This window comes from Ornithodoros turicata, chromosome 1 (assembly GCF_037126465.1).
Source record: "Ornithodoros turicata isolate Travis chromosome 1, ASM3712646v1, whole genome shotgun sequence".
Taxonomy (NCBI): domain Eukaryota; kingdom Metazoa; phylum Arthropoda; class Arachnida; order Ixodida; family Argasidae; genus Ornithodoros; species Ornithodoros turicata.
This window is the reverse complement of record NC_088201.1, coordinates 56,410,666-56,427,888: the sequence shown is the minus strand read 5'-3', so window position 1 is coordinate 56,427,888 and position 17,223 is coordinate 56,410,666. Positions and strand designations below refer to the sequence as shown.

At 48.3% G+C, this 17,223-nt stretch overlaps 2 protein-coding genes and 1 long non-coding RNA gene across 4 annotated transcripts; 2 read left to right on the top strand and 1 right to left on the bottom strand.

Annotated features, from left to right (window-relative positions):
* Positions 1-399: 399 nt before the first annotated feature.
* LOC135399047 (uncharacterized) lies at positions 400-6,315 on the top strand. 2 transcript variants are annotated; one of them, XM_064630701.1, is made up of 6 exons: positions 400-474; positions 551-710; positions 924-1,064; positions 3,543-3,710; positions 4,831-4,929; positions 6,117-6,315. In XM_064630701.1, exons 2-6 carry the CDS (start codon positions 687-689, stop codon positions 6,246-6,248), a joined length of 564 nt encoding a protein of 187 aa, XP_064486771.1. In that variant the 5' UTR covers positions 400-474; positions 551-686; the 3' UTR covers positions 6,249-6,315. The 2 variants fall into 2 exon arrangements, with proteins under 2 accessions (XP_064486771.1, XP_064486781.1); XM_064630711.1 differs by having other exon boundaries at positions 442-710; positions 819-1,064.
* A 1,500-nt stretch (positions 6,316-7,815) lies between these two features.
* On the top strand, positions 7,816-10,656 carry LOC135393089 (uncharacterized). Its single transcript, XM_064623666.1, has 6 exons — positions 7,816-8,005; positions 8,098-8,297; positions 8,360-9,338; positions 9,580-9,707; positions 9,821-10,072; positions 10,126-10,656. The coding sequence occupies exons 1-6, from the start codon at positions 7,816-7,818 to the stop codon at positions 10,654-10,656; spliced, it is 2,280 nt and encodes a 759-aa protein (XP_064479736.1).
* An 840-nt stretch (positions 10,657-11,496) lies between these two features.
* On the bottom strand, positions 11,497-16,963 carry LOC135399043 (uncharacterized). The gene is made up of 3 exons (XR_010424175.1): positions 16,568-16,963; positions 15,103-15,229; positions 11,497-11,731 (listed from the first exon to the last, which is right to left on the bottom strand). It is a non-coding gene; the product is annotated as an uncharacterized LOC135399043 (long non-coding RNA).
* Between the last annotated feature and the right edge of the window lie 260 nt (positions 16,964-17,223).

Here is a 17,223-nt window from a genome sequence, read left to right as displayed (position 1 = left end):
CCCTATGAGGAGCCTGTCCGCACGATCCGCCAGGGGCGCTACTGATCGGCACAACACGATTGGACGATGGAAATTTGAATTGTGAACGCGCAGAAGCGTGTGTACGGCTACCGTAGCAGACGACAGCGATAGCCCCTATGAAAACGCGTAGAATGATGATGACAATCAACCTCAGAATGAAACATCTGTGGAACGTCCACCGCTTGTACAGAAATACTAAGGTAAGCTGAAGTACAAAGTATTGTAGAAGTTGAGGAAGCAATAACTGGGACGATCAGAAGCGCCACCGCTACCTTCCAAAAATGCGGCGCATAGAAGGGGTGCGCCTGACATGGTCGTTATAATCTAGTAGGTCGTGGTCTCAAGTATAGTAGTATGTCGTGCCCTGAGCCACATAACTGCCAAGCCGAGCCGAGCCGAGCCGTACCGGGCAAGTGAACCCCCAACCTAGGCTTCACTTCTCTGTGTAGCGAGGTACCTCCCCTGCTTCTTTGCTCTCCGTGACCACTAAAAGCAGCTGATAGCATAATGTAGCTGTTTACCTCATTAGTACCGCAGGTCAACTATGATCCGTGTACTGGATATGATGACAAAGACGCAGCACTCTTCATCAAGGAAGAAGTAGAAGACCATTAGTCAAGTTGCCAGTTCTTAAGTTACCTATGCACAAAGCATAACATCTAAACATGGCTGCGAGTGGCGACGAATCGGTAAGGTACTCAGTGATTTACGTCAAGTGCGACGTGAGAGCGAGCACAATAGTTTACAACCGCCTAAAGTTTGTAGGCCACGATGAATCACGTATGCTCGTAAACTAGTTCCCAGGAGAGACCGCATATCACCTGTCTACCTGAATAAGAAAGCGAAGACGAGAGGAGGAGACGGCGCCCTCAACATTATCTGGGTGATCATGTTCTACGCAGTCGGTGTCCGCCGTCGGGTCGTCGTTTGCCATGACAACGGCGCCAGCTGTCGCACTGAAGGGGGCCAAGGTCGAGAAAGGGATGGGCGTGAACCCCACGTACATCTGTACCAAACATGGCCTGCTAAACATACTCGAAGTGGTAAATATTCTACAAAAGTATTCTTAGAAAGCCTAGCTATAAAGCATAGCTGTCTTTGAAAACCAACCTCAACCAACCTGTTGCCTCAAGAGAGACACAATAAATGTCAAGCCTGTGTTGTTCCCACAACCACTGCTGACTCATCTTCAGTGGTATTCTGATCATGAGAATGATATGGATTCATCAGGAACGAATATTCCTTCAGAGTAATACCTAACGTACAAAATCACACAACAGTCGTCGTGAGCACCCTCGGTCGCCACCGTCACTGTGCGAAGAAGCGTAGAGGTGTCCACTATCACAAAGACAGACTTCCTGTGTACAATATTGGCAGTATGCGGGGTCTCACCTGCTGGCATGTTACACGCACGGTACTCAAGACCCGAGATTATCCTCTGTGGACACGATATCTTGGCCGCCGCGCCGCCCACGCCGCTGTGGTAGGAGGGGTCATTTTTGCATCCTTCTTTTCGCCCTTTGGTTTCGCCCTTCGCTTTCGACAGTTTGGCAATATATACAAAAAATATATGCAAAAAAAACACATGCAGAGAGAAAATCTTACGACCAGAACTCGTGGGCCAGTATGCGGCACGTACGTCGTGCGAGAACTTTCCTTTTTCCAACTTTCCCAACCAGACTATGAAAGTTGAGACCGACTACAGGTACCTTTATCATTAAATAGCTCAGTTGACGAAACGACAGCGAATGTCGGTAGCGGGAACGTTTGGAAGTAAAATTTATACCTATAAAGGGAGTTCCGCTTTATTCCATTTTAAACAAGTAACATCACGCTGCCACCATGGAAGGAGTTCACGCCAGCACTGCTGCACCTGCTTTGGAACCTTTCATGACATTTCTGGTTTAGTATACTAGTGTATGCACATAGCAGATCCATCCATAACCTCAATGGCTGCACCGTACCATAGATGCTTGAGCGCTCGATGCAACAATGGGATGAGAAAAGGCGTGCGTGAAAGGGAAGCATGATTGCGGTAGAGGAGAGGGAGAGCTGTCAAGTGTTGTATTGCTACTTGGAGGATGATAATTCCAGTTGTCCCACAGAAAACATGCGAGCATCCCTCAGGGGTTTTCATTTGTATTGCCTCCATTAAGAAGCTCCCCTGAACGCGGTAAATGCCTGAATAAATAATCAACGAAACTATAGTGTGTCAAAAGGACACACGTCGCGTGATGCCGTCCCGTAAGGGTAAAAAGCTCACCAACTGAGAACTTGGTGCAAAACCAATAAATTAATAACGAAGACAACTGAATAGCTGAACTGTGGAGGGAGCAGCAGGGCGTAACTCATTAGAGTAAAAGTGGAAAGTTACTTCCTCGTAACTCATTTTTTCCTCAGAGTGCTTGTGCGTTGTTGAGGCTTAAATTTTGTGTCTGTCTTAATTGTTCGTTCAGCCTCTGCAATTTACGTTGAAGTTCAGTTTGCATTTAGAGTCGCCGTTGCTCTGACGTCATAGTTCATAGGTCATGTTCGGCTAATGGGAGAAGAATGGGAGAAGAGAAGGCGCGTTCCTAACATGCCAGATATTGCTGAGTACATGCGAGACACGCAGCAGTCATGCTTTTGTGTGTTCTAAATAAATGCAGGAGGGCTTGATCAACAGCCCAACCGCATGGTCAGGGAAGAAATATGTAGAATTTTCGTTTCAAATCAAGTAATACACGGCATTAACCAAAACGTTCTGGAATTTCGAGAAAGTGCTCAGACGACCGATTTATTCACAGTGTCCGACGGTGCATACATTTTACAGGATGGCCTTCGTGATTACATTAGGTTCCACAAAAGCTGAACTTGCGAGTCTGACCCAAGGGACTCGTGAGGAGGGATGGCCCAGAATTCCGGATGTATCTCTGGAAAGACTGTGTCTCAACACAATGATTGTTCGGATATATGCGGGCCGTTCCTTGTGTTTCCTTGATTCTTTATCTGTGTGAGCTAGGGCCTAGATTGAGGTGTGTTGGGAATCGCTACGGAGGGCTACGATAAATGGTGGTATGTTTCGGAAAGAACCCTGAGAGACGGCGTGAAGAACAGGCATGCAGTAGGTCTACTTAGGACTCTTATGAAGAATAAGACGAATAAATAGGCTTGTGACATCTGTAGTGTGCGTGTGTTTCCTTGGTCGTCTTTCTTCGTAAGCAAAATTACAGTGAAGACATTCAAGATAATCGATTTCCAGATCTGAACGCAAAGACCGGGTTACTATCTTAACAGCTATCTGTCTATCCGTCAGAAAAGAGCCGAGGCGAAGTTCGAAGCTGCGTTTATCGTGTGTCTACGCTTTTCTTTCCGATTTCATGTAGAGTTTACACCGTACATTTACCTGCTAACGAAGTATCGTAAATACTAAACTGTATTTAGTACGTCTTGCAGAGATCAGTGCGCCTTGTGTCACTAACATGGCGCTTTTGATGATGTGCATCCACATTAAGTTTCTCTTCTCAACGGTTCGGTTCAAGGTGTTCCCATTGATCACGTTGATATTAGCTCTGGTCTCGGAACTCGAGTCGACATCCACCCGCCTTCTGCTCTTGATCACCTTCTCCTACTTGTACACGTCTACCTGCATGCTCATGGGAGGCATCTGTTCCCCGTACACTCAGGCCTACCTGCCGCTCTCGCTTTATGTGAGTTAGTACTTTGGTGCTTTGGTAGTTTTGTAGAAGTTGCCAGCAACGTGAAAAGTCTTAAGAAACGGACCGTGCGAGTGCTAACGCGACGCCAGAGCAAAAAGAGCGAACAGCCGGTGCCACACGTCTGAAAGGGGTTGTGACGCTTTGATACATGTCGTTCGTAGACATCATGCAGGTACTACAAGTCAAAGTGTTCAGGAAAAAAAAAAAAGACCGAGGGCCTCGTCCATTCATATTGGTTCTACAAAGCACGTGAACTCTCCCGCGGCCGCCTCGCTGGTGCAGACATCTGCCAAGATGTCAGAGATTCGATGTTCGCAGTGCCGCTGTTCTACGCGTCTATCCCCCCCCCCCTTCTGCTCTAAAGGTTCACACCGAAGCATATAACCGTATTTCGCATTTATACCGCATAGCTTGGAGTCAAGTGTCACAACCTCTTTCAGCAGGCGTCCACCCTATATGCAGTTACTCTATCTGAACACAATGCGCTTTTGCTGCCTCTTGCAACGCAGTCAGTACAGTGCAGTGCTGCAGATGAGCTTGTCCATTTAAGACGTTGGACCATCCTCAATGAAAGCGTGTTATTCCAATATTAGGCAGTTCTAGCTGAATGTGTTTACATCTTGACAGCTCCAATGAATGGGTTTCTGAAACGACGCTCCCCCGACCGCCCGGCATCCTGCTAGCTGGTTTGCGGTGGCGGGTATATGCGGAGTCGAATATAGATGTCGCCACCACTTAGGCCCGGTTTCACCAACGCCGATTAACATTTGAAACCAGATCAACGGTCCCGTAACTTAAATTGAACGCGTAACTCTGCTTTACTAAAGGGAGTTATTGTCACCTAATTATTCAGCACGTCACCAACTAACACTTGTAAAAAAAAAAAAAAAAAGAATTGAGTGCAAACTTCAAGTTTTCGCAATCCTTGATCTCGGTTCAAAGTTAACCAGCATTGGTGAAACCGGGCCCAAATGTGCTTGCAGTGACCGCTTCTTTGCAGTTTTCTGTAGTTAAGGCTACTAGATGGCGATGGCTACTAGAGTGGACCGCGGAGACGCTTCGCTAACAGCTGACTCTCTGAAAGGTGTGTCGAACTTTCTTGCTCTTACAGTTCATGTTGTACCATCTGGTAGGCAGCTGCTTCTTCCTGGTCGCCGCCAGTTGGATCATGACCTCATCCGAAGACCATGGCGTCGCAAAAGCTGCTGCAGTACGTATGCATCACCAGCAAATCGAAAGTGTGTGTAGCGTTCGAAGACATTTTACATAATCACAAAAAAGCAGACAGTATACGTTGTTGGGCCGATCACCCATCGAGGGAATAGCCAGACCGCTTACCAGAAGAAGCAGCTTTATTCGGCCTATCCGTTTTGTCGCCAGTCTCAGTCCAGAATGACCATCCATCCACCCCACCCCCACGCCAGGGAGACGTTCAAAATATATTGCATTAATTACTACAAAATACCATAAATTAACAATATATACTACGGGCAGAAGCGGCACATTGATCGTGTTATCGGACGGTGCGTTCATTACTGAAAGACTTCACTTGAGACGCGAAGAGAACACCCCAAAGGGCGTGTTGACGAAATGACAAAATGAGTTCGAGAAAAATGCGTTTTTATATACACGTGATTACGATTATGTTCAGGAGCATTGAAATTATGTCCTGTTTGCGCACTGTATTGTCGGCACTACACTTGCAATTCCATTTTGAAAAAGAAATAGACAAGACTGAGAGATCAAGGGAAGCTGATTTTATTGACACGGAATGGGTCGATGCTTGCTGGATTAATATGACTCGTAAAAATAAAAATACAATGACCCTTCTACATAACTGTTCCTTTCTAATTTCGCGCCAACGACACCTATTTTTCTTTCTCTCTCTTTCTCTCTTACAGGCCAGCCCTCTCCCGTTCGATGTCGAAGGCCCTCGGGCCACAGAATAGCGCATTGCGGACCGCGTGTTTGAGTACCCCTGACGAAAAGTACCCACGCCCTTATACAGGGAGAGAGTAACATCTACTTACCGTACAACACCCCTACTCCTTCCGAAAGCTTGCCTCTCAGAGTTTTTACCGCTCCATCAGAAAACAATATATGCCAGATGGGGGTGGGTGTCGCGCACACCCCCTACAGAATTTTGACACTATGCCCCATCCTCAATCCCTTCGAACGAAGATCCTGCACGGGTTTCTGGAAAGTGATCTTGATGATTTGAGAATGTAGCTCTCAGTTACTCTTACCAAGTTATAATGACAACTACCGCAAAAAGTCGAAAACGCCGGATAAATTAAACAAGGTACTTGTATTGGTTTGCATGTGATGGAAGATTTATTGAGTACTCTCAGTAATACTTCGTTGACACATACACACTTCTGCTTCTGGATTTCGCAGGGCACAGGAATCGTCGTGGCAATTGTCCATTTTATCCATGGATTGTTCACGTTCATGACAGTATTCAACGTAGCAGAAGTTCCGGAAGGCCCACCACCAGAGAGCGTATCCGAATATGAGGAAGAGGAGTAACCGTAATAAATAGTGAACGGCATAGAAATTACCTCTGATAGCCTATAAAAGTACAATTACCCGGGGAGCCAACTGTTTGCGAGTGTGCCAAATAGAATCTGAAGAGCCGAGCTCTCACTTAGATCATTTCGTCACCCTCCTATATACCAGGTGCATGACTATGGGTTATAGAGTACAATGGGGTTTCCGATATCTGGCATTTGTCGATGTTGCCCACACTTTAGCTAGCAAAGTGTGCCAGTGGACGATGGGACATCGTCGTGGTCGTGACACGTTCACACGGTGCATCTCGGGATAGTACTATGTCTCGCAATGATGTCCAACATCTCGAAAATTTGTTTTGAATTGGTTTTAATTCATTTTATTGCACTGCGTACGTGGAAGACATGACATCCCAGCACCAGTAGTATAAAAATGGTTACTTCCACACGTGCGTACCAGTGCACGGAAGGGCAGAATGTGGGTGTCATGTATGATACAGGACATTGCGCTACCACGCTGAGAGATGTAAAGCCTGGTTCACACCATTGGCCTTTAATGCGTGCGTGCGGCTGCGTGCGTATGCGCCCAACGCATGTCAACGGATTGCAACGCATAAGCACGCAGCCACATGCACGCATTGGGACTCCCCATTCATCATCTTGTAATAAAGTTGTTGTTGTTGGGAGGCAATAGTGTAAACTGGGCTTTCCAATGAATGCGAATGTGTGCGTGTTGCCGTGGTAACCAACACGTCCGTCGTCCCACGCAACAAAACGCAAGGTCACTCATAGGACGCGCCAGGTAGAAGTCGAAGAAAAATGTTTGCTGCCCTGAATTTTTGCTGCTGCTTCCTCTTCCTCCTCGTTTCGTGACTGAAGACGCTCATTGCTCGGGTCTTGCGGTTGATTGCGGTGCCCGCATATATGTGAATAGCCTGTAGCGGCCACCTATCAGTGCCGCCCGTCGACGACGATCGCAATAAATGGACGCGAGCTCACGGGGCCGCTTCTGCGCGCCAGTGCGTTTTCGCATTCCTTCTGTCAACAACAGTCAGTCTGGTTGTCCTTCCTTGTCTTCCGAGGTACACGCCACAACTGGTGACCCGACAATGAACGTTTCTCCAGACGCTCCTTTGGAGCCGCCTCCTTCTGCATCGTCCGCTTCGACAGGCCCCACAATAGGCGCCGTTGGCGCACAAGTACACCTGCCGCCGTTTTGGACGAAAAGCCCGCGCGCATGGTTCTCGCAGATCGAAGCTCGCTTCGCCCTTCGCCGAATCACTTCGCCCCTTACGATGTATCTGAACGTCGTTTCGGCCTTACCTCCCGATGTTGCCGACCAGGTAGACTACCTTCTGGCCTCCCCACCTGCCGAAAATCAGTACCAGCAGCTCCAGGAAGTGATTCTTTCGCGTACTGAGTGCACAGAGCAGTCACGGATCCGTCAGCTCCTCTCTGGAGAGCTGGGCGACCGCAAGCCATTGCAGCTTCTCCACCGTATGCAACAACTGCTCGGAGGCGCCACGGACGATCAGCACCCCATATCACGTGAGCTATTCTTCTAGAGGCTCCCGCAGCAAGTACGAATGGTCTTGGCGGGCTCCGAAGAGCTCTCCCTCAACGCCTTCGCCCAACTCGCGGATAGGATCATTGAGTACTCTTCGCCTTCCATCGCCGCTGTTTTCCACCGCACGCCGCCTGCCACTCCTCCTCCCGCTGACAGCGCTACCCGCGCTCTTCAGGAGCAGATTGCGCGGTTGTCTGAAGCTGTGGAAAGTCTCCGCTCTGATCTCGCTCCCCGCCCTCGGAATTTACGTTCGCCTTCCCTCGGCCGCCGCCGCTCTCCTTCCGCCCACCCTGATGCACAGAGCCAGCCCAACGGCATCTGCTGGTACCACAGGAAATACGGCGACAAGGCACTGAAGTGCACACGACCTTGTTCCTGGACGGGAAATGTAGAGGCCGGTTGATAGAGGCTGCCTTCGACCACGGCCCCCCAGGAAGCCGCCTGTTCTACGTCATCGACCGAATCGCAGGCCACCGCTTTTTGGTGGACACCGGCGCTGAGGTGAGCATCGTGCCCCCACGCGGGCTGATCGCGCCCGTGGGCCCTCCTCCTCGACTCTTCAGGCCGTCAACACGTCGCCCATCGCAACCTTTGGCCTGCGATCCCTCACCATTGACATCGGGCTCGGGCGCCTTTTTCGTTGGCTGTTTGTCACAGCCGACGTGCCTAACGCAATTCTGGGAGCCGACTTCCTTCACCATTTCGGGCTCGACATAAGTATCGCCCGCAAGCAACTTGCTGACTCCGCAACCGACCTCACAATTTCGGGCGTCCCGTTTTCCCAGCATAGTTCGGGCATCAGGACAGTTTTGCCCTCGTCTCCGTATTCCGCCATTCTGCTCGACTTCTCTTCCGTCGCGAAGCCCTGCATCTTGGCTGTCACCCCGAAGCATGCTGTCACCCACACCATCGTGACGACGGGTCCCCCTGTGACGGCTCGGCCACGCCGCCTCACCGGCGACCGGCTCAAGATCGCCCGCCAAGAGTTCGACCATATGTTGCAGCTGGGTTTGATACGACCATCGTCCAGTCCGTGGTCTTCACCGCTTCATATGGTTCCGACGTCATCAGGGGATTGGCGCCCCTGCGGCGATTATAGAGCTTTGAACGCCCCTACGGTCCCAGACCAGTATCCCCTTCCACACCTTCACGACTTCGCCCTAGGCCACGCTGGCGCGACCACCTTCAGCATTATCGACCTCGTAAAGGCCTATCATCAAATCCCTGTGGCACCGGAAGACATCCCAAAAACAGCAATCATAACACCATTTGGCCTTTTCGAATTCATCCGCATGCCCTTCGGTCTGCGTAACGCGGCGCAGACCTTCCAGAGATTTATCAACGAGGTTCTGCGCGGGCTCCCTTTCGCCTTCGCATATCTCGATGATATACTGGTCGCCAGCAAGACTCTCGGTGAACATGAAGAACATCTACACCAGCTGTTCCGCCGGTTGGATGAGCATGGCCTTGTGCTTAACCCCGCAAAATGCGTTTTCGGCCAATCGTCCGTGCAGTTCCTGGGACACGAGGTAACCCCGGAAGGTATTCGGCCTCTCCCATCCAAAGTGCAGGCGATCCAGCAGTTCCCCGCCCCCACTTCTATTCCCCTTCCGTTCCCCACTCCGCGAATTCCTGGGACTTATCAACTTTCATCGCCGCTTCATTCCGCATTGTGCCGACATTCTTCGCCCTCTCACTGATACGCTGCGCAATTCTTGGGGTGCGACAAAGCCTTTCCACCTCACTCCTGAGGCTCTGGACACATTTGTACGTGCCAAAACAGCCTTGGCCGATTCCGCCCTACTGGTACATCCTGATCCTTCGGCAGACCTCCACCTCATGGTCGACGCATCAACCCATGCCGTCGGAGCCGTGCTCCAGCAATATTCCCCATCCGGTTGGTGCCCGCTGGTATTCTTTTCCCAGAGACTTAAACCTTCTGAGGAAAAGTACAGCACGTTCAGTCGAGAGCTCCTGGTTATCTATTACGCGCTTAAACACTTTCACCTTTCCTCGACGGGCAGACCTTCCACGTGACGTTTGCGTTCAAGTCTAACCGTGCTGCATACTCGGTGCACGGTGCTGAAAACCAAGCAGCGGATGCCCTTTCCCGCATCGAGGCCGTCCGTGTCTCTGGCATCACTCTCGAAGCCATCGCGGAAGCACAGGCAAATGACCGAGATCTCCGTGATTATGCGTCTGCTGGCCAACGCAAGACGTCCCTCCAGCTCAAGCTCTCCCCATGGCGCCTTGCGACATCGCCTGCGACGTTTCCGGTGATTCGCCGCGCCCGTATCTCCCTCCTTCGCTCCGTTTCCCAGCCTTTCAGAGCTTACAGAGCATCGCTCATCCCGGCATCCGGGCCACTCAGCGTCTCTTGTGTTCCCGTTTCGTCTGTCCGGGCATAAATGCCGACGTGAGACGCTGGGCAAGATCCTGCATGGCCTGCCAGCGGGCCAAAATAACCCGTCACACCAACTCGCCCGTCGGCCGATTTCCCCTGCCAGACAGCCGCTTCCGTCATCTCCATGTCGACATTGTCGGCCCTCCCGTGACACCCTCCCGCGACCATCGGTACCTTCTTACCATGGTCGACAGGTATACCCGGTGGCCTGAAGGTGTGCCCATCACCGACAAGACCATCCCGCTGGACATTCAAGCACGGCCTCAGGTGGTCTCCCTCGACAGGGTAAAACCCACATACCTGGAGGTCGACACCCCTGCTGCACCTGCCACGGAGTCCTCCGTCTCCGGCCCTCACCCACCTCGCGTCAAACCTCGCCGCACCGTTACCTGGGCTACTCCCTTCTCTGTGTCTTGTTTTACTTCAGCCCTTCTTCGGGGAGGGGGAGCCCTGTAGCGGCCACCTATCAGTGCCGCCCGTCGACGACGATCGCAATAAATGTGACGCGAGCTCACGGGGCCGCTTCTGCGCGCCAGTGCGTTTTCGCATTCCTTCTGTCAACGACAGTCAGTATGGTTGTCCTTCCTTGTCTCCCGAGGTACACGCCACAAGCCCAACGCATATCAACGCATACGCACGCAGTCGCACGCACGCATTGGAACGCAATAGTGTGAACCGGGTTTAAGTGAAATACGACATAAGCACGACCACGACAAGCCGGGAATATATCACAGGACAATCCAGCGAAGTTTGCTGACAGAGTATTGGAGAACATCGAATTTCTTCAAAAATCAATATCGTTGATTTTTTTTCATTATCGTTGATCAATATGTTCCATCAATCAATCACGTTGTTTACGTTCTTAAGAAAATACCACGTGACAACGCGTCCTATAAAAGCGTCCTATAACGCGTCCTCAACTGCGACTGCGTGGGGACGTTGTAACGTGGTATGTTTTTCTACTTCGCGGGTTTTCCTTTTAGGCCGTAAAACGAAAGCCATAGAAAGCGTACCTTGTTGGAGGTACCGCGGTCGGGTGTTGCTCAAGGTACTAGAAAATTTTCCAATTGACTCCTCGATCCTTCAACCAACACTTTGAGACGCCCTGTTTGTCAGTTATACAAAAATTGCCAAATTCTTATTGGCATAAATAGCATGTAGCCAGTTCTTTTGCAACCTATCCGTTCGCCAAGGCGAATCACGTTTTGCAGAAGCTATAGATGCCGGCAGAGAGCACCAAAGTTTTTTAAATTCCGCACACATGATACCTTAATCCGTATGTGGAAAACAAAAAGAACAAGTGGCTGAATCATTTAATCGTTTTCGCCATCTTCATTTCGCTATTCCTTTGTAATGGAGCAAGCATCAGTTTGACGTGGTCCAATGAATTATGTGTATGTTCCGACGAGTGCATGGCATCATTGGCACGGGTCATTCGCAGACTAGACTTAAGTCACAGCACACATCTTCCAGGTCCCCGTCTTCATAGAAGCAAAGCGGATCATCCGCGAAAATCTTGCATTGTTTTTCTCTGAAAGACAAGAACGCAACGATGTTTGAGTGATGAGGCAGTTGCAGCCCCCCTCCATACCATCCTAGTAAAATTTAACGATGAAACGAAAACTACATAACGTGGTCCAAAAGTGTAGGCGGACCACTTTCAGTTGACCGCAGGAGGAAAGCCGCCATTTCGCCTTGGTTGCTGTATGGGAACGATGCCATTTCAGTATGCTGTGTTAAGGTGCGCCAACCTTTATGTGAATGGATTCTTGAACACTGGGACAGCATCACGTTTTTTCGATGCCTTCCTGAGAACGGAAATCCCAAAACGCGTAAAGTTTGGTCGAGTTCGACGTGCTATGCCCAACGGAAGCCCGTGGGAGCTGACAAATCATGATCGCGTTCGCGGCACTCATGTTCTGCTCACGAACAGTTCCCGCTCCACTTCTGATGAACCTCGTCCACCGTCACGGAATTCCTCAGTTTAGTTTCCCAAACGAAAAAGGAAAAGTAGCTAAAGCTCTATGGCTGCACGTTGAGCATATGTTTACAATTTGATCATGCACTCCCAACTTTCCTTTCCTTTCCTTTGTATATGTACTTGCTGGCTTGACTGTGGTCTCCACAGGTGGCGCCGTCACCGCGGAACATTGACGTCTCGCCGAGACGCACTGTCAGAGACGACCCAAGATCGTGTCACTTCCCTGCGCCGGGCTGACGAGTTCCAAGTAGGACGAAACAGCTGTACTCGGCTGGGAGTGCATGATCAAATTGTAAACATATGCTCAACGTGCAGCCATAGAGCTTTCCTTTCCTTTCAATTTTTCCTGTGCATATACAGGGTGTCCCAGAAAACGTGTCATTGAATTATAATAAAAAAACTACGCCACCTAGAATCATGCGGTCAACAGCATTTGTTTTTATTAGGTTTTTGCCACCTCCTAATATGAATGTCATGTACTCCAAGTTTAATTATGTAAATATTTGCGAACTGAACTCGGAAATTTGTCAAGTAAATGTCACTTTTTTACCCCACCAATGTGAAGAGCGTGCCGAATTCACTCAAATTCATGATAATTCACAGTGATATTCACGAGCTATCCTATGGGAAAAAAATAGCCGAATATCATGCTTTTCGGAGCACCGGACCATAGCGCACGATGACTTTTTGAGCGCAATCGCTCTCAGTGCGACGAAAGGAGGTTCCGAAGCCAGCCCACAGAGTGATAGTAGAAAAAGTAACAGTTCCTAAAATTGGGAGAAGGAAAGCATTATCCCAGCGAAAGTCGGACGTGATAAGCCGTGCCTGTTTTATCACTTTCTGCGATGTCGGGGAGGGCTGGGTTTCCAACCTCCTTTCGTCCGACTGACAAAGATTGCGCTCAAAAATTCGTCGTGCGCTATTCTGTGCGACCTCCGTAGAGCATGATGTTCGGCTATTTTTTCCGATGGGATAGCTCCTGAATATCCCTGTCAATTATCATTAATTTGACTAAATTAGACACGCTCTTCACATTGGTGGGGTAAAAAAGTGACCTTTACTCGGCAAATTTCCGACTTAAGCTCGCAAAAATTTACATAATTAAACTTACGTTACACGACATTCACATGAGGAGGTGGCAAAAACCCAGTAAGATTAAATGCCATTGACCGCATGACTCTAGTTGGTGTAGTTTTTTTATTACGATTCAATGACACATTTTCTGGGACACCCTGTGTATATACAGGGTGTCTCAGTTAAATCCCCGGGCTAAATAATTCGCGAACGGGTGCACCAATCGAAGAACGTTCTTTTTTACAAGTATCTGTCAGATACCACCTACAGGCTGCGCACCGTGTGAATGAGTGGGAGGCGCTTATTATTTAAATAAAAATTAAAATGAGTTTCGTGAAAAACATAACTTCTAAAGCAGGGCGCCGTCGGCATTAAAATGCGTACTACCCCTTTTGGGACCTTCAGTGGACACCTTTTGGAGAAAAATCTGCCACCGAAGAGGGTCATTGGTTGCGGTAATTAATTGGTTTAGGTTTACATTTTTTTGTCGCGGCTGGTCGCGGTGAAGCGCAAAAGCACGCTCTTCCACTCCCTTATCCATCAATGAATTACGTGTTCTAGAGCTTACTTCGCATGGGGAGTGCTGAAGAAAAAATGGAAAGCATGTGATACCAAGACACTATGTGATTAACTGTGTTTCGTCCCTGCGATCATAACAGAGACAGGGCGCATATCAGTCAGATAAGCGGGGCGGGGACTGGCGTAGCCTGTTTGACGCTGTTATTTTTTCTCCAGCACTCCCCGTTGCGAAGTAAGCTCATGAACACGTAATTCATTGGTGGATAAGGGAGTGGAAGAACGTCCTTTTTCGCTTCACCGCTACCAGCCGCGACAAAAATATGTAAACCGAAACCAATTAATTACTGCAACAAATGACCCGCTTCGGTAGCAGATTTTTCTCTAAATGGTGTCCACTGAAGGTCCCAAAAGGCGCGTACCCATTTTAATGCCGACCGCGCCCTGCTTTAGAAGTTATGTTTTTCAAGCAACTCATTTGAATTTTTATTTAAATAATGAGCGCCTTCCACTCATTCACGCGGTTCGCAGCCTTGTAGGTGGTATCGGACAGATACTTGTTCTTCGATTGGTGCACCCGTTCGCGAATTATTTAGCCTGGGGATTTAACTGAGACACCCTGTATATTTCAAGGTGTTTCAAAAAACGTATCATTCGGACTTAATAAAAAAACGGGGCGACGAAAAAATACGGGGTAAATGGCATTTGTGTGGCAACTGAATTTGCTATCTTGCAAAAATATTTTAATTTGATTTTAATTAAAATAAATTGAATTTCTTTAATTGAACTCCAAAATTTCCCAAGTCAACCTAACGTTGTTGTTTTTTTTTGTTTGTTTGTTTTCTTTTTTTTTTACAGAATTAGAGAGCCCGTAGCGAACTTAGTCAGATCCACCAAGAAATCCGCTCGATATTGCAAATGGAACTGCCCAAAAAAAGTCCCGAAATTGAGGCTTCAAAGTTTCGGGTATTCAACGGCGCACGAAATCAGCCGCAAAGATTCGTGGAGAGGAGGACTTGCTCCTGCCCCCATGAAAGATAGAAGGTCGAAAAAAAAAACAGGGCGAGAAAAAAGAGGCGGAATCATTTTTGTTTGCCGCTTATCAACGTATGGTGGAATGTCACCCGCCTTGTTATCGGCGCGCCTTGTGCTGCACGCCGGTCCGGCGATAAACTGTTCTAGCTTCATGGGGGCAGGACATCGCGCATCTTTGCGACTGAGTACATGTCAAAACAGTATCCCAATACCTTCATTATCATAATTAGCTTGCAATGAGATAGCTCGCAAATAGAAATACTCACAATATATGACAGTGTAAGTGCGCAACTTACATCGTGTGGTTTACCCGTCTATGTGGTGCATCACATACAACTCTGTAACAAGATCCGTCAGCATAGGTAATGAACTGGGGAGGGTGCGCGTAGATCTCGTTCGGCCAGGCATCAGTCTTGCAAACACCTGCCAGTAAGGTTAACACCAATAGCACGTGATTACCTCAATTAGAAAATATGAGAATACGAAAGAAAGAAAAAATTTGAAGGTTTGAAAAAAAAGTCCTTTCAATGATCGAGATGTGGAGGTTTAAAAAACACGCAACGTGTACGCATCTGTAATACTCCCAAGTTCGTTGCACCCATGAAGCCGTCCATAGCAGGGAGTCTTCCTTCTGGTTTTTTGCAATGGGGGCATACCGGCTTTTTGCTTTGAGGCGTTGCCTCAAGAATATTATTATGCAAATGTCCACCAATGAGAGAAACGAGATCTCATACTAACTGGTATGTTCTTGATGGGATTCTTTGGTTCATACATGCAAGGGCATTAAACCGTGTGTGGCCCTGGTTGCTTGTGTTATCTTGCCTATACAGCAGGAAGTAGACAATTCGTGCACGGTAACACAGATGAATTTCGGGGTAGTTTTCTACAAGGTCACGCGACTAACTGAATAATGAAGGAGGCAGAACGTACCGCCCACGACAATACAGAAGCTTCTTCAGTTCTAAATTGTATACGGGGAAATTCAAATAATGGCAAGAGACCAGTAAGTTACTAAAAACCACGAGCGAATTAAATGTAAACTAATCACTTTTGACGCGGAAACCCAGCTAGAGTGTGTTATCGAATCCGATAGCAGCAAGAACAATTTATTATAATGAATCTGCAGTATTTCATCGCGACAAGCCGTACTGTACCCCATTACCAGAGGTAATATGGTGAAAAAAGTAACGATAACCCTCGCAGTGAGGACCCAAAATGCTACATTGTTCAGAAAGGTGCACAGTACTTTTAGAGCAGCATGTTAGCGAGCAGGATTTGAAAATATACCCGGAAATTTCGGCATATACTGATACTGGGTCGAGAATCTACACTCTTAAAAAAGGGGTGTACTTTAACTCCTTTCCTTGCCACATATATAACACCCTTCTGGAGAGTACAATTACGCTCAAAAGGGTGTCTCCTCACTCTATCAAGGGAGTAGCATAACACCTTCTCCCTGCCGGGGAGTAATATTACTCTCCAGTAGGGAGAAAGGTGTTATGCTACTCCCTCGGGGGAGTGAGGAGACACCCTTTTGAGCGTAATTGTACTCTCCAAAAGGGTGTTATATATGTGGCAAAAAAAGGAGTCAAAGTACACCCTTTTTTTAAGAGTGTAGCTGGTTTGAAGTATATTGAATCTGCGCTGCGATCAGATTCCCATAATTTTTTTTTCTTCTTCTTTTCGCATTCTGCTTTGAAATAGGTAAGACCTTGTCATACGCAGTGTTAATCATCGTTAGAGCTGCAAAGGTAGGCTCACCTTTCTTTACTGTTGCTGGGAGGTGCACTGGAAGCAAGATACGCGAATGGGTCAAATACACTGCGCTCCAGCAGAGGCCGATAGCGCAGAACAACATGGCATTCAAGGCGTCCATGACATCAGGGTTTTTGCCGTCTGGCTGCCTCCAGCAACAGGCAATGGCTTTCAAACCGTTCCGTTCAGCTTCACGTCTTGCCCCTTTCCTGCTCTGACGTTTGATCTGATATATCTCTGTTATAATTCTCGGCGAGCGTCCCTATGAACGAAGGTAAATTCTTTTCATGTCGCCGAAACCGGTTGACGGGATCAAGAACTAACACGGCTTCAAAGCCTCCACACGCGCGCACACACATAGAGTACAACTCCCGATCCCTTGTTCCACCGCAACCCTGATAGATTTGAAATACTACACGAATACAACGGCCAGGAAGAAACAAAAGCCCCAAAGCGGGTATGCGTTATTCAGGTGTCTAATTTACAGCGAACGTAAACGAAAGAATCGGGTTAGTTATCGTTCGTCTTCAGCCAGAAAGACTTATGTGTCGTGTACATAATGAAGGTGCAAGAAACATCGTGGCATGTGTTCTTCTCCGAGACATGTTTACAAGCAGATTTGAGTCGCTCCGTGTAATGCGGGCTTCTAACGTCATTGAAAA